Source organism: Hemibagrus wyckioides, linkage group LG03 (assembly GCF_019097595.1).
Source record: "Hemibagrus wyckioides isolate EC202008001 linkage group LG03, SWU_Hwy_1.0, whole genome shotgun sequence".
Classification (NCBI taxonomy): domain Eukaryota; kingdom Metazoa; phylum Chordata; class Actinopteri; order Siluriformes; family Bagridae; genus Hemibagrus; species Hemibagrus wyckioides.
Window position 1 is genome coordinate 2,708,666 of NC_080712.1, and position 23,400 is coordinate 2,732,065.

The 23,400-nt window shown below is 39.7% G+C and overlaps 2 protein-coding genes across 2 annotated transcripts; both read left to right on the forward strand.

Annotated features, from left to right (window-relative positions):
* Window positions 1–200: 200 nt before the first annotated feature.
* On the forward strand, window positions 201–6,356 carry LOC131345052 (group XIIA secretory phospholipase A2-like). Its single transcript, XM_058377700.1, has 4 exons — window positions 201–2,256; window positions 4,102–4,175; window positions 4,380–4,539; window positions 5,522–6,356. Exons 1-4 carry the CDS (start codon window positions 2,022–2,024, stop codon window positions 5,632–5,634), a joined length of 582 nt encoding a protein of 193 aa, XP_058233683.1. The 5' UTR covers window positions 201–2,021; the 3' UTR covers window positions 5,635–6,356.
* Window positions 6,357–7,075: 719 nt separating this feature from the next.
* LOC131350924 (caspase-6-like) lies at window positions 7,076–16,570 on the forward strand. The gene is made up of 8 exons (XM_058385937.1): window positions 7,076–7,182; window positions 7,590–7,637; window positions 7,933–7,975; window positions 8,065–8,214; window positions 11,477–11,553; window positions 11,668–11,843; window positions 12,399–12,546; window positions 13,597–16,570. Exons 1-8 carry the CDS (start codon window positions 7,152–7,154, stop codon window positions 13,842–13,844), a joined length of 921 nt encoding a protein of 306 aa, XP_058241920.1. The 5' UTR covers window positions 7,076–7,151; the 3' UTR covers window positions 13,845–16,570.
* The last annotated feature ends 6,830 nt before the right edge of the window (window positions 16,571–23,400 follow it).

A 23,400-nucleotide genomic window follows, 5' to 3' on the forward strand; every position in this document is an offset into this window, starting at 1 on the left:
AAAATGTGAAGATTGTCAGTGTTAAAAGAAGAAGGTTAAAATAAAGTGAATAAAGGTGAAGGTTGCACAGCTTTTAGAAGAAATAGTTTTGCAAATACTTCTGTTAAAGTCGCCTGGCATTTATTCCACCACATTATACTGCAAATCTCTGGGTTTTTTTGCTCAAACAAACAAGGATTTAAAGGTACATTGGTCAAGATTGAGGTCTAAACAGTTAAATAAGATTTGGATGGTTTCCAATTCCTGCCTAAGCGTGACCTGAAGCTCTTGGTTCTGGGTCTGAACAGGTCCCTGTATAGCTGGATCCTGGACTTCCTGTCAGACACACACACACACACCATGTGGTCAGACATCATCTGAAATTTGATCAAGTCAAGTAAAGAAGCTTTTATTGTCATTTTAACCACATCTAGCTGACACAGTACATAGTGAAATGAGACAGCGTTTCTCCAGTGTGTGTGTGTGAGAGAGATTTGTACAGTTCAGTCCTGAGTGTTGAGGAGCCTGCTGGCTTTAGGGAAGAAACTGTTACACAGACTGGTTGTGAGGGCCTGAATGCCACCTAGCACATCCTAACACAAGAAAGACCACCTGAACATCAACAAGACCAAGGAGCTTGTAGTGGACATTAGGAGACAAGAAGCACACATCCATCACCATTGATTGGACACCAATGGAGAAGGTCAACAGCTTCAAGTTCCTCTGTATTCAGATCTCTCACATGGTCCACTCACACCGATGCAGTGTTGAAGAACCAGAACAGGCGCCTCTTCTTACTCAGACAGCTGAAATCATGCACCACCTGCACCACGGACTGGCAGCATCAGTGTCCACTACAGAAACACCAACACCCTTAACCCCAGAGCTCTGCAGAGAAGTGATGCAGTTCATCTGAGGTTCCCTGCAGAACATCTACACCAGTACATCTCAGGTTCCCTGCAGAACATCTACACCAATTCATCTGAGGTTCCCTGCAGAACATCTACACCAATTCATCTGAGGTTCCCTGCAGAACATCTACACCAGTACATCTCAGGTTCCCTGCAGAACATCTACACCAATTCATCTGAGGTTCCCTGCAGAACATCTACACCAATTCATCTGAGGTTCCCTGCAGAACATCTACACCAGTACGTCTCAGGTTCCCTGCAGAACATCTACACCAATTCATCTGAGGTTCCCTGCAGAACATCTACACCAATTCATCTGAGGTTCCCTGCAGAACATCTACACCAGTACATCTCAGGTTCCCTGCAGAACATCTACACCAATTCATCTGAGGTTCCCTGCAGAACATCTACACCAATTCATCTGAGGTTCCCTGCAGAACATCTACACCAATTCATCTGAGGTTCCCTGCAGAACATCTACACCAGTACATCTCAGGTTCCCTGCAGAACATCTACACCAGTACATCTGAGGTTCCCTGCAGAACATCTACACCAGGCAGTGTGTAAGGAACACATGGAGAATCATCAGAGACTCGCTTCTAGAGTCATATAAACAGCATCACAGCATCAGGTTCCACACCGAGCTTCTTACTGCAGACCATCAGACTGTTTAACTCTAATAACACCATCATGTACACAAACCCACTCCACTCCACCCTCCACACACTGCACTTTATCATCATCACTTACACCTACACAGGACTCTGACTGATGGACATCACACTCTGACTGATGGACATCACACTCTGACTGATGGACATCACACTCTGACTGATGGACATCACACTCTGACTGTTGACGTGCCCCAAGTTTCTCCCACTACGTCACTTGAAGAACACAAATAATTTAGACTAGTGTATTGGCAGTAACTATAATGACTGGTCACGTGCGCCGGTGCTTATTCTTATGTCTAAATTTAAATAACTAATTCGATGTGCTGTGCTGTGATTGGCTGCTGTGTTGTGCGCGCGCGCGCCTGTGTGTGTGTGTGTGTGTGTTTGTGTGTATCGGTGTTCAAGGTGATGGAGAAACCGGTTTATTCTCAGAGGAGAAGCGAAACCTTGAGTAGAAATGAAGAAGCTCAGAGTCTCAGTTCTCCTGCTGCTGCTGTGGGGAACTTTAATGTCCAGTGCAGGACTGAAGGACTCTAAACACAAGGCCTTTGACTGGACAGAGATTTCAGAAACCTTTAAGGATTTCTACCAAAAATTCCACAAGTACCACAGATATTACAAATTCATTAAATACGCTTTGGAGATATTCTTAAGACCGAATGAATCGTGTCAGTTTAAATGCCCTGATGGCGGTAAGTAATTCGTGCATTCTAATGATAATAATAATAATAATAATAATAATAATAATAATAAAGTCTATAATCTTCATCACAGTACCGGAAGTAACCGCACACACTTTAAACATTGACATTAAAGCACCGAAGTTACTTTCGTTTTCTTGTAGCTGCTCAGCAAACATCATAATCATCTCCCATCTGCTCCGGAGTTACACTAGGGACGGGCGATACCACGATTTTTAATGCGATACGATATCGATAGTTTTTGTTACGATTTCAACGATACCGATAACAATACCACTTATAATTTTAAATGTGAATATATATTTCTATAGGGCAGCATGTGTTCGAATGCTGGGTTCGAACAGGTGGGGGGAACTCTGTGTGGAGTTTGCATGTTCTCCCCGTGCCTGCGTGGGTTTACTCGGTACTCCGGTTTCCTCCCACAGTCCAAAAACATGTACATTAGGTTGATTGGTTGATTCTAAATTGCCCATAGGAGTGAGTGTGAGTGTGTGTGGTTGTCTGTCTATATGTGTGGCCCTGTGATGGACTGGTGACCTGTCCAGGGTGTAGCCTGTATTTTTATACTGTACACACTGTATATTCACTAGAAGGTCAGAATTTATTGAGAATTTATTGGTATTATTATACTTGCGGGGACGTTTTTGGTCTGAGCAGAGGAAGACTGAGCAGGGGGAGACTGGGCAGGGGGAGACCGAGCAGGGGGAGACCGAGCAGGGGGAGACTGGGCAGGGGGAGACCGAGCAGGGGGAGACTGGGCAGCTATTTTTTGTTCGCCCCTTTATAAGTTTCAGTGTGTGTTGTCTGTAAGTATAAGTGCTAACAACATTTAGTTATGCAGAAATTATTAACATAGTTAAAATATCGATACTTTTTAGAAAATAACAACACTATATTTGAAGCTTCTGTGTATCGATATATCCATACTCCAGTATCGATGTGCACATCCTTAAGTTACACCATTTCTTTCAATATATCTGGTGTAGTTTTCGCATTTGGACGCCTGGGGTCACTACTGCTCTGTAGAGGTGAAATGTAAACTCGAATATCTCTCACCTCCTACATACTACTGAACAAACTCCTTCACTTCTTTAAAGAGGACATTTAGGACTTTTAAATGATACCAAATTTGTAAGGGTGGGGTTTTTGGGAACTTCCTCTTCCTCCTCCTGAATGAAAATGACGTCCATCACCAGAAGGACATTTTTATGGAAAGAAGAAAACTAAAAAGCTTAATCATTTTCATTGAGAGAATTTACTCTTGAAATGTTATCGTTTTGTTTTATAGGAATCTCTGAATAACATTAATATTGAGTTGTCTGATGAGAAAGATGAAGATGCAGTGTTTGAGGCAGGGGCAGAGGACAGCTCAGAGGACAGCTCAGAGGACAGCTCAGAGGATGTAGTTCATCACTATATTCCGTACACATGGTCGAGGTGTGAACATTCAGGAGATTTCTTCTGTTAATCCGGAATGTTGGTTTTGGGATTGGAAGGATGTCATCAAAGTAAGATAGCTAACTAGGTGATTAGTTGACACTAGCAAGTTAGATGGTTTAATTCATGGAGATAAAACATGCACTTGACCAGTGAGGAGTCTCCTCAATATCCCAACATCAGAGTCTGATCCCACTAATGATCATGTAGCTGAATGAACACATGATCCCCACAGACACAATCCAACATCTGGTTCAGAGATGAGATGAATGGAGGATATAGTGACAGCTGTCATAAAGTTTAGGGATTCTTTACACTTAGCAGTGATGTGAAGGTGCAGGAGATTTCATGTGTGAATCTAAAATGTGGTTCATTTCATTTTGGGATTTTTCTTTAAAGGAGAAAAGCCCTTTCCTCGACCTGGTCACAGACCATCGGCCAACGGATGCGGCTCTCATGTGTTTGGATCTCCTGTAAGTTTTTGGACTTTTTCTTGAGGCTGTTAGTCACTACCAGATCAGACATTTTACTCAGTACAGTAAACTAGATAGATATAGTACAAAAGTATATAGTAAACTAAGACCTATGGTCAAAAGTCTTAGTTTGTTCATTTTTAATTCTGTTTTAGAGAGTTATTTACGCTGTGTATTTATACCTCACTCTGATTTTCTCTTCAGTTTAATGCAGGAATTCCATTTATAACCAGCTGCTGTGACCAGCATGACCGCTGCTACGACACGTGTGGACAGAAGAAGGCAGACTGTGATGAACAGTTCCAGGGTTGCCTCAACAACATTTGTGGGGACCTTGTGATCTTGGGGGGTGAGAGTGTACAGGGTAAGTACTTCACAACATAGACAAATCATTTCAGAGGAAAAAGCTGTAGCTTGTGAGGTAATTGTTATATTTACATTATTCAGAGTTTGGAGTCAAAAGTTGATTCCTAAAGTGTATCACTTCGAGTCTGTACTAATGAATCTAATTAAAGAAACTATTCTAAAGAGTATTTAATACTGCAGAGTCGATTCTACAGAGTCAATTCTACAGAGCCGGGTTTACAGAGTCAATTCTACAGAGTCGATTCTACAGCACCGATTCTACAGAGTCAATTCTACAGAGTCGATTCTACAGAGTCGGTTTTACAGAGTCAATTCTACAGAGTTGATTATACAGCACCAATTCTACAGAGTTGGTTCTACAGAGTCAGTTCTACAGAGTTGATTCTACAGAGTCAGTTTTACAGAGTCAGTTCTACAGAGTTGGTTCTACAGAGTCAGTTTTACAGAGTCAATTCTACAGAGTTGGTTCTACAGGGTCAGTTTTACAGAGTCAATTCTACAAAGTTGATTCTACAGAATTGATTCTACAGAGTCTGTTTTACAGAATCAAATCTACAGAGTCATTTCTTTAGAGTCGATTCTATACAGTCAGTTCTACAGAGTCGGTTTTACAGAGTTGATTCTAGGGAGCCGATTCTACAGAGTCGGTTTTACAGAGTCAATTCTACACAGTCGATTTTTCAGAGTGGATTCCAAACCCAAACACTGTATTTCAAAGAATCTGTTCCAATGACTCTATTCCACATAAACTAGTCCATATCCAAAGAAAGTGGATTTTAAACAGAGCATTCCAAACAGAGTGATTTTTTTTGCCAGTGATTTTTGACAGTTTTTAAACATTATTTCAGTAAAGAGCCTTTACCTAGGAGTCTTCTGCTCCTCACTTCACAAATTTTCACTTTTATTACTGTACTTTTTTATTACTTTTTATTTTTTATCACCGTCACTGTTTTGTCCTGTTATTTTTCTCTCTGACTTAGTGTGTGAATTAGCAGTGTCTCTGACCTATGATGCGGTCATGTACCTGGGCTGTAAAGCTTACCTGACCAGCCAGAGCGCTGCATGTGTCTGCAAGAAGAAGACAGAGCTTTGATCCCGGGTCTGAGATCTGAAACCTAGAGCCAAACTTGAGCCAAACCAATTTTCTGGAAGTCCCTGATTTATCATCATCATCATCATCATCATCATCATCATCAACAAGCCATTCAGGAACTGAAGCTGATGTTTTAGAGTACTCTGGGCTCTGTTGTTCTCTACTGAACTGAATTTTTCCGTTGCATTAGATGCACTGTGTTGGAAAAATTTATCTTTAATGTTTGTTAGAAATAAGAAAGATTCACTATGGACTTGTTTTTTCCTCTGTTTTTGTTTAGTTAGTATAGACTAAATTAAAAAGGTTTACATCCTCACCCTCAAGGTTTTCTGCATGAGGGACAAAGGGAGTGACATCATGGTAAAAATGTGTGTCCAAGACCAAAAAAAAAATGAAATGATGTGGAAGTTAATAAAGATGAAATACTTTTTAGTTGTGTAACACAGTGCAGTGTTTCTGCTCTGGGAAACAAAACACACAATATATTGTGTGGTGATAAATTACCTCTCTTTTAGATTAGACTTTAAAGGTCATAAATGTTTACAGGATTGCATTCAGGTGTAAAGTGTTGGGTATGGGTTCGAGCAGTATTTTATTAAATTTTATTTTTAAGAGAGCTGTTATTTTTATTCATATTTAAAAGTGCCAAATGAAATTATTTTAAATAATGTAAATTCAGAAGACTGGTTTTGTATAGAAGAAAGAATAAAAAAATAAATTAACTCAGCAAAAATAAAAGGATTGCACTTTAAAATCCTTTAAAATCAGTGTAAAATCTGACGATTGTTCTTGTTACATGTTTGAAATGAATTAAATAATGATGAAGGCACAGCTTTTTGAATTTTTACATTGTTATTTTTTACATATTCTGTTTTTTTTTTGTATAGTTTTAGCAACAGTCATTGCCACAAAGCAGCTTTAGATTTATATGCACTACGGTCAGTGTCCACTTTATTAGGAACACCTGTACACCTGATTATTTGTGCAGCTCTCTCTAATCAGCCAATCATGTGGCAGAAGCACGGTGCGTAACATCTGTTGATCTGCTGCTGGGATCATGTCTTGGTATGAAGCTGAAGCATTAAGAGGTTCTTTCACTGGAACTAAGGGTCCGAGCCCAACCCCTGAAACACAACATCTGAACTCAATGATCTGGAGGGGTGTTCCAAAACTTTTGGCACTATAGTGTATGTTTCATGTAAAGAGAACAACCACGGTGTCAACTGTAAATTCGCTGAATTATGGAGTTTAGTGGTTTAGAGTTTGGTTGTGGTTTAGTTCACTAGTGGCACTAGTATCATAAATAACACAAAGATTTTACAATTTGCTGGGAACCCCCGAAGAAACGCTTCGCCTCAGGCTAACAGGAATAACGCGGAAATTCTGCCTTATCATGATCGACATCTCTACAATCCAATCACCGCTTACTATCCCGCCGTTTACCCAATCAAAGTGTTTAATGGGCGGAGCTTACGACTGTCTTACTGCTGTATTCAGACTCCACAGGTTAAACGACGATGGCGAGCCAGGGGAAAGATCAAGTTTCAGGTAATCAAGTGTTTCGCTTTTTTCTTTTTAAAATCACTTTTATCTGTAAATATCAAACGTTAGGTATATTTCCAGTTCGTGCTCGTATTTAGCTGTAAACAGAGGTTAATTTAGAAAGGCATGCTTCCTTGTAGGAGTTGAGACGTGAGCTGAGTCGACTCATGAACTCCTGAGTCATTTGCATGATACGCGCTGATGTTATTATATCTCATTATAGCTTGCTAATGTCTAATATTAGCCTTAAACCTGTTTAAATGTAGTGCAAACGTGCTGAACAGTCGCTATTGATTTGATTAAAGCTTTAGAAAAACGTACCACGTATATACAGTCTGTATGTATGGGGCGTTATATGGTGTATGCAGCGTTCAACTTCACTTGTGTAGTTGTTGTTGCGGTTTGTTTTGCAGGTCAGGTTGAGACCGATCATGATTCGGCACAACGTGTTACTACTGCAGGTTAGTTTCATTTTAATTCATCCACGCACTTAATGTCTTTAGTAAGCAAGGAACCGTAACGTGGTATGTTTTTAAAGAAGATAATCGACAGCAGGAAGTTAACTGGTTTATTATTTTCCTATAACAACAAGTCTAAAGTATATTATTCCTCTTAATGCACAATATGTCTACAGTTTGTCATTTAGAATGCTTTTTATTCATTTAGATTTACCTTTAACACTCTTCCAAATGAGTTACATAATGACCAGGATGGAAATTCTGTAATGTTTGTAAAACAAGCGTGTTATATGTTCAGGGCAGGGAGGAGGCCGGACAGAGATGGACGCTCAGTTTCGCAAGTGAGATCTATGCTGAATTTATTATACTTTAAAATTGAAATGTTTTCCGTTGTGCTGATCGACAATGGTTTGGATTTATTTTTTTGTAGAGCTTATAAAATCGACCCAAACGAGGAGTACAACATGAAGCACAAACGCAGAGGTCTGGCTCTCATCTTTAACCAGGAGAACTTTTACTGGCAGCTCAGGTTGTACCCTCGAAGCGGAACCAATGCAGACCGGGACAACCTCAAACGCAGGTGAAGAACATAACACAAGCACAAGAACACACACCGGAACACACACTGAGGCACATGGTACAGACTTTACAGACAAAATGTGGCAGGTATCATAGTGCACACTGTAACACATACCATAACACTGACCTCAATATAACAAACACACTGCAACGCACACTGTAAAACACACTGTAACACACACTGTAACACAATGTTATATACACACTGTAACGCACACTGTAACACAATGTAATATACACACTGTAACACACACTGTAACACACACTGTAACACACTGTAACGCACACTGTAACACACACTGTAACACAATGTAATATACACACTGTAACACACTGTAACGCACACTGTAACACACACTGTAACACAATGTAATATACACACTGTAACACACTGTAATGCACACTGTAACACACACTGTAACACACACTGTAACACAATGTAATATACACACTGTAACGCACACTGTAACACAATGTAATATACACACTGTAACACACACTGTAACACACTGTAACGCACACTGTAACACACACTGTAACACAATGTAATATACACACTGTAAAACACACTGTAACACACACTGTAACACAATGTAATATACACACTGTAACACACACTGTAACACACACTGTAACACAATGTAATATACACACTGTAACGCACACTGTAACACAATGTAATATACACACTGTAACACACACTGTAACACACACTGTAACACACTGTAACGCACACTGTAACACACACTGTAACACAATGTAATATACACACTGTAACACACACTGTAACACACTGTAACGCACACTGTAACACACACTGTAACACAATGTAATATACACACTGTAACACACTGTAATGCACACTGTAACACACACTGTAACACACACTGTAACACAATGTAATATACACACTGTAACACACACTGTAACACAATGTAATATACACACTGTAACACACTGTAATGCACACTGTAACACACACTGTAACACAATGTAATATACACAATGTAACACACACTGTAACACACACTGTAACACAATGTAATATACACACTGTAACACACTGTAATGCACACTGTAACACACACTGTAACACAATGTAATATACACAATGTAACACACAATGTAACACACACTGTAACACAATGTAATATACACACTGTAACACACTGTAATGCACACTGTAACACACACTGTAACACAATGTAATATACACAATGTAACACACACTGTAACACAATGTAATATACACACTGTAACACACACTGTAACACACAATGTAATATACACACTGTAACACACACTGTAACACAATGTAATATACACACTGTAACGCACACTGTAACACACACTGTAACACAATGTAATATACACAATGTAACACACACTGTAACACAATGTAATATACACACTGTAACACACACTGTAACACACAATGTAATATACACACTGTAACACACACTGTAACACAATGTAATATACACACTGTAACGCACACTGTAACACACACTGTAACACAATGTAATATACACACTGTAACGCACACTGTAACACACACTGTAACACAATGTAATATACACACTGTAACACAATGTAATATACACACTGTAACACACTGTAACACAATGTAATATACACACTGTAACACACACTGTAACACACACTGTAACACAATGTAATATACACACTGTAATGCACTGTAACACACACTGTAACACACACTGTAACACACACTGTAACACACACTGTAACACAATGTAATATACACACTGTAACACACACTGTAACACAATGTAATATACACACTGTAACACACACTGTAACACAATGTAATATACACACTGTAACACAATGTAATATACACACTGTAACACACACTGTAACACAATGTAATATACACACTGTAACACACTGTAACAGAATGTAATATACACACTGTAACACACACTGTAACACACACTGTAACACACTGTAACACACACTGTAACACAATGTAATATACACACTGTAACACACTGTAATATACACACTGTAACACACACTGTAACACAATGTAATATACACACTGTAACACACACTGTAACACACACTGTAACACACACTGTAACACAATGTAATATACACACTGTAACACACTGTAACACAATGTAATATACACACTGTAACACACTGTAACACAATGTAATATACACACTGTAACACACTGTAACACAATGTAATATACACACTGTAACACACTGTAACAGAATGTAATATACACACTGTAACACACACTGTAACACACACTGTAACACAATGTAATATACACACTGTAACACACTGTAACAGAATGTAATATACACACTGTAACACACACTGTAACACACACTGTAACACAATGTAATATACACACTGTAATGCACTGTAACACACACTGTAACACACTGTAACACACACTGTAACACACTGTAACACACACTGTAACACAATGTAATATACACACTGTAACACACTGTAATATACACACTGTAACACACACTGTAACACAATGTAATATACACACTGTAACACACACTGTAACACACTGTAACACACACTGTAACACACACTAACACACACTGTAACACTGTAACACACACTGTAACACACACTAACACACACTGTAACACACTGTAACACACACTGTAACACAATGTAATATACACACTGTAACACACTGTAATATACACACTGTAACACACACTGTAACACAATGTAATATACACACTGTAACACACTGTAACACACTGTAACACACACTAACACACACTGTAACACACACTGTAACACACTGTAACACACACTGTAACACAATGTAATATACACACTGTAACACACTGTAATATACACACTGTAACACACACTGTAACACAATGTAATATACACACTGTAACACAATGTAATATACACACTGTAACACACTGTAATATACACACTGTAACACACACTGTAACACAATGTAATATACACACTGTAATGCACTGTAACACACACTGTAACACACACTGTAACACAATGTAATATACACACTGTAACACAATGTAATATACACACTGTAACACACACTGTAACACAATGTAATATACACACTGTATCACATGCCACTACATACATCATTACACACACACCATAACCAGCAAACATTTTTTTTTTCCATTTCTGTGAAGGTGGAGGGTTTTTAAAGTCACAAATGTTACATACTGCAGCTTTAATTTGTAGTTCTGTGTGTTCAATATGACGGACAGGTTTGAGAAGCTGGACTTTGAGGTGAAGGTTTACAATGATAAGAAACAGGAAGAGGTTGTGCACATCATCTCAGAAGGTAAGACAGAAATCCAGACACTTTGCCCATGAAAGTCCGTCTTTCTTCACGTCACTCACTTCCCTGTGGTTTCTCTTTCACGACGTTGATGATGACCTCTGCCCCTCCCCTCAGCTGCAAAAGCTAATCACGTAGATGCTGACTGCTTTGTCTGCGTGTTCCTGAGCCACGGGGAAAATGGACACGTTTACGCCAACGACGGCCAGATCGAAATCAAGGACATTACATCTCTGTTCAGAGGAGACAAATGTCCAAGTCTGGTGGGGAAACCAAAGATCTTCATCCTGCAGGTGAAAAAAAAATCCTCATGGTCACTAGATCAGAATGACCTCAGCCCTGGAGCCATCTGTTTTGGTGAGGGGGAGCAGGGAGAGGGGGGCACAGAAGGCTGGGTCCTGTGCTTCAGGCAGAGCCTTAAAGAACTAGAATAACAAAAAACTTTTTCTTATTTCCTTTTCCTCATTGTTACTAAGTGTGTGTTACATGTAGGTGCCTTGTCTGATTGGTGCTAAAGAGGAGGCTCCCTTATCTTTACTTGTTTGAATACTTATGCCCACTATCATCACATCACCTACTGACTGGTTAGTGAGCAAAAACCGTCCAAAAAAAACCCAAAAGAAAACCTGGTGTTGTCTCAGACAGAGGGCTGTCAATCAAGCATGCTCGTTAGAATATTAGGCCCCGTCAACTGACAGTTTTTGAATTACATGAATTGCATTTCTGGCTGGATGTTTACTACAGCTTATAACTGTGTTATAAACTCAACACAGTATTAACATTACCAAGATTTTTCAATAACAGTGTATAGTCATTGTGTATAAATGTGTATATATGGTGAATGACAGGCATGTCGTGGGGACAAACACGATGATCCGGTCACTCCCATGGACATGGTGGACAGCAAGGACGTCAATCAGGTGATGGTGGACGCCGGGGTGGTTCAGACTCTCCCCGCAGGAGCCGACTTCATCATGTGCTACTCGGTAGCCGAGGGTGAGTGCTGAAACCTGCACGTTACATCACTCTATTCATTTAAACCTTTATTTCTATACATACTACATTATTGGGGCAAATAATCAAATTAAATCAAATTAAGCAAACATTCTGTCATTCTGTAAATACATCGAGACATGAAAATAGCACACACATCTCATAATAGATGGCATTTATCTCATCAATATCTCATTGATATGTGTGAAAGTTGAGTGTACATTATAAGGACAGGAGTTGAATCAGCTGTGCCTTGAACTTTATGGTCATATTGTACAGCAGGTTAATGGTTAATCTTCTAGCCTGCACTGATTTGATCTTTTCCTTTCACTCACATTCCCACACAGGCACATTCTTAGTGCAGTATTTACTATGGTATGTGTATGTCTCCTGCACCACACTCAAACTGGTCTGTCTGCTAAAACCACTACAGGGTTTATTTATGGTGCTTTGGGACAATGAAAGAGAAACATTCTCAATATTCATGACTCTGTGCTTCAGGATTTATGCTAATGTCAGATTTGGTCAATTTTAATAGGGGAGATTTGACTAGATTGGATTTGAGTGGATGTGAGGAGATGTGTGGATTGGGTTTGAGTGGATTGGACTGGAATGGATTGGATATGAGTGGGGTTTGAGTGGTTTGGGTTTGGATGGACTGGAGTGGTTTGGGTTTGGATGGACTGGACTGGAGTGGTTTGAGTTTGGATGGACTGGAGTGGTTTGGGTTTGGATGGACTGGACTGGAGTGGTTTGGGTTTGGATGGACTGGACTGGAGTGGTTTGGGTTTGGATGGACTGGAGTGGTTTGGGTTTGGATGGACTGGACTGGAGTGGTTTGAGTTTGGATGGACTGGAGTGGAGTGGATTGGATTGGATAGGGTTGGAGTGGTTTGGGTTTGGATGGATTGGATTTGGTTGGATTCCCCTAAGAAAGGAGCTGAATTTCTACAGTAATGACTGTAAAAACACATGCACTGTGGTTGATGTGTAATATAAGATAATGGCTGTATGCTGAAGTAAATATGGACTCTCCTCCTTCCTCTCCTGCAGGTTTCTACTCTCACCGTGAGACAATGAACGGTTCCTGGTTTGTTCAGGATCTGTGTGAGCTGCTTGAGCAGTACGGCTCCACGCTGGAGTTCACCGAGCTCCTCATGCTCGTCAACCGCAAAGTGTCTCACCGCAGTGTGCAGAACTGCAGAGACCTCTCAGCAATCGGCAAGAAACAGGTGCCCTGCTTCGCCTCCATGCTCACCAAGAAGCTCTACTTCAGGCCCAAGAGCAGGGACTATGTGTAGACACACTCACGTACACACACACACACACACATCAGATTTTGATTTATCTTTCAGCTTAAAGCCATGATACAGCAGGAGAGAGAGGTGCAGGGGAACAGTTACTTCGTTTACAAAAGCTCACTGGGTTTACAAAAGTGATATTCATGCTCAGACGCAGACTCATGAGAGGTTTGCTTTCTTAACACTCTGCTGAGGAACCAATGAGCATGAACTGTTATTGCAGGAAACATGGAGCTGTAACGAGACCAGTAAGAGTTATGTCAGGGAATATTGTGTTGGGAAACTGATGGAAATTGAGGGTTATCTTATTAAAACTAGGGAACAAATCTGAGTTGCAGCTAATACAAAAAGGATTACTAGGAATAATAATAAAAAGTAAACCAGTAAAAATGGTGCATTATCTCAGGCTTTCATGGACAATGTCATCTTAATAAGGGCATAGAAATGGAACCTTAACCTTATATAACCTTATACTGGGTAACTAGTAACAGGATTAGTTTGTGGAACTTTTAGGGTTGTTTAAAGGGGACCAATGACAGTAGTCAGGTAGAATAAGGAACCAATGGAAATCATGGAACCAGTTTTTAAAATGGCTGTTCTACTGAGAACCCAATGAAAGGAGAAGATAATATCAGGGAACTAATTAAAATGCATGGTTAATTTTATATGTCACGCTGGATATAAGGGGGTCTGCCAAATGCTGTAAATGTACATGTCATTTCAGGGACTTAACAAACAGCAGGCTTGGTAGGGGACAAATATAAAGGTTGGATTATCTCAGGGATTCACTGAAAAACAAAGGGTTAGGTTTGAGAGCCGATAATCAATAAATGGTTACCTCAGGAATCCACTTAAACATTTCTTTCTCAAGTTTTTCGAGGTCTCAGACGTACCGATTCCCACCGGTCTCGGCAGCAAAGCTTCTCCTTTCCTTCAGGCGCTGAGGTTTCTGTAATCGTTTCTTAAAACTGGTGGAACTCTGCAGATGTTTCACTTCCCTCATCCACACATGGTGAATTTTCCTGACATTGGTGTTATTAGTAAAGTCTGAGCACCGAGTTTGATTCACCTGTTTAACCGGTTTGTTTTCTCTGAAGCAAAAAATGCAAAAGAAACGAGCACACAGATTTCCTCTGGGTTTTTTTTCTGGTATTGTGAGCAGGTGAATTTGCAGCACAGAGATTCATTGTGTTGGTTTTAAAAACTAATTTAAGGTACGTAATAAACACAGTAGCCGCTGCTTTACCTTTAAGTTTACCACAGGGTTTAACACAGCTGTACCTGGACAACACCTTTACTTTGGTCACTGGACACAAAAACATACTTCAAACTAGTGATACAATCGTGTGTGTTTTTCCTGATAATCCTGTAAAATCCAATCAGAGCACATGAGCATTAAGGCTAGTTGAGTAAACCTAGCTGAAACAGTGATCAAGCTCTTCCGTAAACGCCATCCCACTGACCAGACCTTCCCAAGTGACACTGAGCGCTAAAGATGAACATCCTGTTTACATTTAGTGATGGGGAAAGCTGACTGGCTGATGACAGCTATGTTTGTGTAACTCAGACCTCATCATATGTCCACTCAGAGGTTAGAAACACGACGCCGTACGCCAGATTTGAGCCTGATTGGATGTACAGTTCATGAGAAACAGCTATTTGAGTAAATTTAAACTCCGCCCCTCGATGATTTCTTGCGATGTGGCAGCCATATTGTTATCTTTCATGAAATTTAGAGTCTGTTGCATATTTTGTTGTTGCATATCAGGTTGGTGAACATTTATATGAAAGAAACTATCATGCTTGTTAGGAAAAGGTCTAGAATATCATGACCGTAAGTAAATGTACGCTAATCCCTGAGTGGACTTTAATGGTTTCCTCTGGTGCTTGGACCCCTAATTTCGCTCCCATGATCTCAGTCCACACACATTTACTCTGTAATTCTCTGTATGTTTCTTGAAGCAATAATCAGGTCAGGTTTAACCTGTTGATGATTCATTATTGATGTCACTTCACAATCTGAGAACAAGTCACACTTTTGTACGCCGAAATCATGTTCGTTAGAAAAGGGAATCCATGTTTTTATCTCTGGCTCTGTTATAGTAATGAAGCGTTTTATTCAGCTTGTGTATAAATTCATCACCAGCATTTAAAAGCTGTAGCATAAACGTTTGTTGGTCAGTTTTGTGAATAGTGTGTCCTGTAGGCTGTAGACAGTGTCCAATCAGGCATCAAAATATCTGAATATAACAGACGAAACACTACCAAAGTCTTAACAGGCGATGATTATATGACGGTTTTTAAACATTTTAGCACACTGAAGCCTAGAAAACATTCTCTTGTGTGGAAAGTCACACTGTTAGTCAAAAAAACATGAGTGTTTACATTTTACAAGAAACACTACTACTAAGATTAAAGCTTTTCTCAGATCGGATTTAAAACACTGGACTTTTCCATTAGCACTAACGTGAAGACTTTAATGCTGTTCTGTTGAGAGAGACACTACATTCGGGAGAGCAGACGTTGCACCTTGCTGTATTTTATATCTGATGACTTCTTCTCGTCTGATTCGTCTTCACCTGTCTGATCTCTGGTGGTGGGTTTGCACCTTATATCACACCTTTATACACCTTTATGTTTTGAATTCATCCGGGATGATCGATGTTAAGAATCTGTCTTTATTCATGATGTGGCTGTGGTTTGAGTAATAAAAGAATAAATAAAGAGTCATGTGCTGTGTGTTTATTGTGCATCTTTCTGCTCTGCTAAATCTTTAGGAATAAATAATAGTGGTGTTAATGTAAATAGTTCCTGTTTCCACCCTGACGCTGATTATTTCACCATAACAGCACATCCCCAAGTGTTTTATTCCTTTTACACCACAATTCCTTGTTTATTAAAGAATGAAATGTTGTACATTTTATCCATTTATAGTTACATTAGCGTTAGGAGTCATGTGTCAGTGACACAAATTAGTTACTTTATAAAGCTACAGAAAAAACTGAGAACACTCCAAATTATTCTGAAATCTGCATCTCTACATGTACTGCAGCTTTTCCATTCCAGTGTCTGTGGATTTCCAGCACAGACACACCTCAGTCTGCTTAATGAGGTACTGATTAGGTGATCACCTGAACCAAATCTTATTTAACAAAGAAAAATAGAAGAATCACTGCTGCTGTCATCTCTATCCACTATACACTATCCTATCCAGGACCAGCTAGATGGGAAAAACAGTGCTAGTGGGTACATTAAAAGTAACTGGATGCCTTAACATCCATGCCTTCAGGTAAGACCCCAGGGCCAGACGGATTAGGGTGTGAGTTTTATAAAACCTTTAATGACATTCTCCTAGACCCTTTGTTGACTTTGTTTAACCATTCTCTTTAATAAACCCAACCTTTATTCTGCCTCACTCACTTAGAGAGCAAATATTTCTTTAATTCTTAAATAAAGGAGATGTCCTGAATACTGCGCCTCCTATTGGCCAATAGCCCTACTGAACTCTGACCAAAAGTTTCTTTCTAAAATATTGGCCATGTGTCTAGAAAAGGTGCTCCCTTTCATTGTTGGAGAGGATCAGACTGGTTTTGTAAAAGGCCGGACCTCTTCTGATAATGTGAGACGGCTACTTAATATTATTCAGCTTTCCCAGAACTCTAATCACCCTGCCCTTGTGCTTTCTCTGGATGCCGAGAAGGCATTTGACTATGTTGAGTGGTCATATTTATTCTACACATTAGAAAAATTTGACCTGGGCAATAACTTTGTCAATTGGGTAAGAGTACTTTATAATACTCCAATCGCAATGGTATGAGGTCTAGTAACTTTCCTCTTCACCATGGGAATAGGCAAGGTGACCCCCTCAGCCCACTGCTTTTTGATATCGCGATAGAACCATTAGCTCAGGCAATAAGGCATAGTGCTCTGATATCTGGTATTTCTGTTGGAAAAAAGGAACACAAAATTACTCTCTATGCAGATGATGTGCTTATTTTTCTGTCTAAACCACAATCTTCCATTCCTAACCTGACTAGTCTCATTTCATTATTTGGTTCTTTCTCAGGTTACAAAATAAACTTTGCAAAGTCTGAGGCTATGCCACTGGGATCTCCAGCATCTATGGCAGTTCTGACAGAACCCTTTCCTTTCAAATGATCTCCCTCTGGTTTCGTCTATTTGGGGATACACATAACTCCTGAATATAATCAAATGTTTAGTGCTAACTTTCCTCCTCTTCTGGATACCATCAAAGCAGACCTAGAACGCTGGGCCTCCTTGCCTCTCTCCTGGTTGGGAAGGATCACCCTTATTAAAATGAACATCCTACCCAGGCTACTTTACCCTCTACAAATGATCCCTATTCTGCTATCTAAGAAGGTTATCAAAGTGCTTGAAGGCTGGTTGAGTTCCTTTATTTGGAGTAAAAGGAAACCCTGTTTAAAGATGGCAAAACTGCAGATGACCTGTTCTGATGGGGGCTTAGATTGTCCAAACATTAGACTGTATCAATTGGCTGTTCATCTTCGGGTGATGGCAGATTGGTTTAGATCTGACCATGCCTCAATTTGGCTTGATATTGAATCCTTCCAGTCTAAATGCCCCCTATGGAATCAGTTGTTTATGAAAAATTCCCATTCTGTAAGGGACTTCTGTACTAACCCTATTACTATAAATATGATCAGGGCATGGCGATCCATCCGTACCTTAGAGGGGTGTACTCATCTCACATCTCCTCTTACCCCCATTTTGGGTAATGCAGACTTTCTGTCGGGCTTCAGAGATGGTGGTTTTAAAGCATGGTATGCACAGGGGTTAACAAAGCTAGGAGATCTGTTTGATAGGCAGACCTTGCTGTCCTTTCAGATCATACAGGATCGGTGTGGCCTACCAAAATGTGAATTTTTCAGATATCTGCAACTTAGACATTTTATTGTTACTGATACAGCATTAGTAACTTCAAATGCTACCTCTGATGTAGAAAGAGCCTTATCTTCACCTCCACAAGAATCCAAGAAGCGTATAAGTGCATTTTATAGATCGTTAATTCCTAACAGCTCTCTTACTTCCCATGCTACTAAGCAAGCTTGGGAAAAAGACCTAGGTCTCACTATTGATGACACTTTGGCAGGAAGTCTGGAACTACACAACAAAGATATCTGTCTGTAATCGAACAAAATCTACTCAGTTTATGATCCTACATCGCACACACATAACACCTGTTCTCTGAAATAAGATGGATCCCCATATATCCCCAACTTGTTGCAAATGTAAATCTGAGAATGGTACCCTTCTCCACTGTTTTTGGTCATGTGCCAAATTACAGAGTTATTGGTCTGGTATTGTGGATGATCTGTGTGTTATCTTTGATGTTCCAGTTGAATTAGATCCTATGTGCCTTCTTCTTGGCTGCCCAGATGCTCGTATCTCCAATATCATGCATAGGAAGTTATTCAATTTACTGACCTTTGCAGCTAGGGAAAATGTCTTGTTGCTCTGGATTAAGGACATTGATCTAACAAAAAAGTCTTGGCACAATATTATTATGGACCTCATTCCTAATGAATACATTTTTTGCATGTCACATTTTTCTATGAATATCTTTTTTAAGATCTGAGACCCTTATTTAAAATCCATTGGACCTTTGTTATCCTCCTCTGTATTACAGGGGTTTTTTGACCATGCCAAAAGATTTGAAAAGAAAAGTGAGAAAAAGAAGGGTTCAAGTCTGGATTTACTGGCAGAGGGTTACTGTAGGCATCAGGTTTCTTCCACCCTTTGGACATAACAAAGCTACAGACCAGCAGAGAACGAAAATGACTCTCCACTGACCGGGATGACCGTTAACTCATTGGACTGTTACTCAACAACCGTAGAATGACATCAAGTGACCTACAAAAAGATGTCAAATGGAAGCTGGGCTGAAGAGCGTGGCGAGGACAGTTTGAAACAAGCTCCTAGAGTCATGCAAAGCTAGAAAGAAGCCCTTCAGACTGAGGTTTGCAAAAGACCATAAGGATTGGACTGTAGAGGACTGGAGTAAGGTCATCTTCTCTGATGATTGGTGATGACTTGAGGGTTCTTCAGCAAGGCTGGAATCAGGTACATTCATCTTTGTGAAGAACACATGAATCTAACCATGTACAAGGTTGTACTGGAAAACTTGCTTCCTTCTGCTCTGACAATGTTCCCCGACTCTGAGGATTGGTTTTTCCAGCAGGACAATGCTCCATGCCAAACAGCCAGGTCAATCAAGGTGTGGATGGAGGACCACCACATCAAGATCCATGACCAATCATGACCAGCCGAAGCTCCAGACCTGAACCCCACTGAAAACCTTTGGAATTTGATCAAGAGGAAGACGGATGGTCACAAGTCAACAAACAAAGCTGAGCTGGTTGAATTTCTGCACCAGGAGTGGCATGTGAAAGATTGTCACTGTGAAAGATTGGTGGAGAGCATGCCAAGATGTATGAAAGCTATGACTGAAATTCAAGCTTATTCCAAGCAATATTGATTTCTGATCTTTAAAACTTGTAAACCATTAGTATTGTAGTGATTGAATTTTTCTTTGCATTAATTGAGGTCTGAAAACACTGCATCTTTTTTTCTAATTTTAACCAGTTTACATTTTCTGCAAATAAATGCTTTAAATAACAATATGTTCATTTGGAATTGGGGAGAAATGTTCTCAGTAGTTTATAGAATAAAACAAAAATGTTCATTACTTTGGAATCGTTACTATGGAAACAATAACATATCAGAACGAGTACATTAATATAAAGCTGCGCTACAGTCAGAGCTGCTGTTAGAGAGAATGAATCAACACCTGATCCACCAATCAGAATTCATCAACAGCTGATCCACCAATCAGAATTCATCAACACCTGATCCACCAATCAGAATTCATCAACACCTGATCCACCAATCAGAATTCATCAACACCTGATCCACCAATCAGAATTCATCAACACCTGATCCACCAATCATAGTCCAGAGACTCAGCAGCTCTGTGATGGAAACCCAGTTTGAACTATGTTTAACAGATTTTACAGTAGAATTCCAGTTTAATCCTCTAGAATTGTACTTTTTTTATCCGACCTGCTTGTAATGAGTTACAGCTGTCATCCCTGCAGTCTGTGAGTCTCTTATGTGGAGGTTCAAATATTGATTAAACCCATGTTTTCTGATTTTTACTGAAACTATAAATGATTCTAGTGAAAAGGAGAACTCCTGGAATCAGTGTGATCATTCTGAACGCACATCAGCTCGAAAAAATTTAATCATGGGCACTGAACAACATGTCTCAACAAAACACCACCTAACGTGGATTGGATTGAGATCTGGGGAATTTGGAGGCGGAGTCATGTCTGGGTGTATGTGCGTCTCTTACCTGGGGAACACATGGTTGCACCAGGATGCACTATGGGAAGAAGGCGAGCCGGCGGAGGCAGTGTCATGCTTTGGTGAATGTTCTGCTGGGAAACCTTGGGTCCTGGATCCATGTGGATGTTACTTTGACACGTACCACCTACCTAAGCATTGTTACAGACCATCTACACCCTTTCATGGAAGCAGTATTCCCTGATGGCTGTGGCCTCTTTCAGCAGGAGAATGCACCATGACACAAATCAGAAATGGTTCAGGAATGGTTTGATGACCACAACAACCAGTTTGAGGTGTTGACTCCGCCTCCAAATTCCTCAGATCTCAATCCGATCCAGCATCTGTGGGATGAAAATAAGCAAAACCTATAATCTGCAGGATGGTACAAGTCTGTTCTCTCTGTATTTTAGTCTGAAGATTTTAGAAATGGTTCATGAGAAATCCTTCAAGGCTTCAGCAGGTTAGGTGGTGTTTTGTCGAGATGTGTTGTTCGGTGCTTATGATTAAATTGTTTTGAGCTGATGTGCATTCAGAATGGGTTTAATCAATATTTGAACCTCCACATAAGAGACTCACAGACTGCAGGGATGACAGCTGTAACTCATTACGAGCAGGTCAGATAAAAAAATGTACAATTCTAGAGGATTCAACTGGAATTCTACTGTAAAATCTGTTAAACATAGTTCAAACTGGGTTTCCATCACAGAGCTGCTGAGTCTCTGGACTCTGATTGGTGGATCAGGTGTTGATGAATTCTGATTGGTGGATCAGGTGCTGATTAATTCTGATTGGTTTTATGTCTCCAGTGTCGGAGGTGAATCTTCAGGACAGAGGTCATACTTATAACATAACTAATTTGTGTCACTGACACATGACTCCTAACGCTAATGTAACTATAAATGGATAAAATGTACAACATTTCATTCTTTAATAAACAAGGAATTGTGGTGTAAAAGGAATAAAACACTTGGGGATGTGCTGTTATGGTGAAATAATCAGCGTCAGGGTGGAAACAGGAACTATTTACATTAACACCACTATTATTTATTCCTAAAGATTTAGCAGAGCAGAAAGATGCACAATAAACACACAGCACATGACTCTTTATTTATTCTTTTATTACTCAAACCACAGCCACATCATGAATAAACACAGATTCTTAACATCGATCATCCCGGATGAATTCAAAACATAAAGGTGTATAAAGGTCAGAGATCGCTCAGGTGAAGACAAATCAGACGAGAAGAAGTCATCAGATATAAAAACAATATTTCATTAAGTTATATACTGAAATAGACACGTCTCCAGGAGGTGTGGCCAAATCCAGTGGCTTTGGCTGTGAAAATACCACTGAAGCCTGTCAGTAAATTTTAATATTTGTATATGGAATAAAATATTGTTGGAATCAATAACTCTGGCACCAGATCTCTACCTTACAGAGTCAGAGGAGCTCATTCTCCAAAAGACTGGTGTCACAGAGAACATTGTGTGTGTGACAGGTGATAACACTCTCACACTGCTCTACTACAGCCATTAACACTGTTTTCTAGGCGCACAACATTCTTCATATTCATTATCTATACTGCCATCTATTATCTATACTATCCACAGCTGTGTATTACATCTGCACTGCTACCTTTAATTTCACTTACTCTATTTTATATTTAAGGTTTCGCTTCTTTCTACTTAGTCTTATATTTTTGTGTGTGTATATGAATGTGTACATATGTATGTGTGTATTTGTATAATTTTACATTTTTGTGTGTATCTTGTAACAGTCTAAGCAGCCATAACAGAAGAATTAATCAATAATCCCATAGTATATCTATCGATCTCTCTTCTTGTTTTTACTCTGTTCTTGTTTTTCAGGTGCACCAGTCTGGAAGTGAGTAGCCTCTGTATGACTATTAATATAAAATTAATATAATATGCTGTCCACCAAGGAGGGGGGGGGTGCCCATCTGATGACCGGCTGTAACTACCAACCCTTGTACAGTTGAAAGATGTAGCCACGCCTTGATCTGGTGCTGGAAAGGAGGAGAGAAGGAGAGGAGAAGCGATGCTCACAGTCGGTGCATGGCCGAGTACCTGTAAAGGTGGGCCAGTTGCAATGGTTCCATCGTATTTTGCATATAAAAGCAAAATTTGTTTTCACCTAATATTTTTTACA

Coding starts and splice junctions, on each gene's coding strand:
- LOC131345052 (XM_058377700.1), top strand. CDS start 2,022: ATGAAGAAGCTCAGAGTCTCAGTTCTCCTGCTGCTGCTGTGGGGAACT. Junction 2,257..4,101: donor GTTTAAATGCCCTGATGGCG/GTAAGTAATTCG, acceptor TTTTCTTTAAAG/GAGAAAAGCCCTTTCCTCGA. Junction 4,176..4,379: donor CTCATGTGTTTGGATCTCCT/GTAAGTTTTTGG, acceptor TTTTCTCTTCAG/TTTAATGCAGGAATTCCATT.
- LOC131350924 (XM_058385937.1), top strand. CDS start 7,152: ATGGCGAGCCAGGGGAAAGATCAAGTTTCAG. Junction 8,215..11,476: donor CGGGACAACCTCAAACGCAG/GTGAAGAACATA, acceptor TATGACGGACAG/GTTTGAGAAGCTGGACTTTG. Junction 12,547..13,596: donor GTGCTACTCGGTAGCCGAGG/GTGAGTGCTGAA, acceptor CCTCTCCTGCAG/GTTTCTACTCTCACCGTGAG.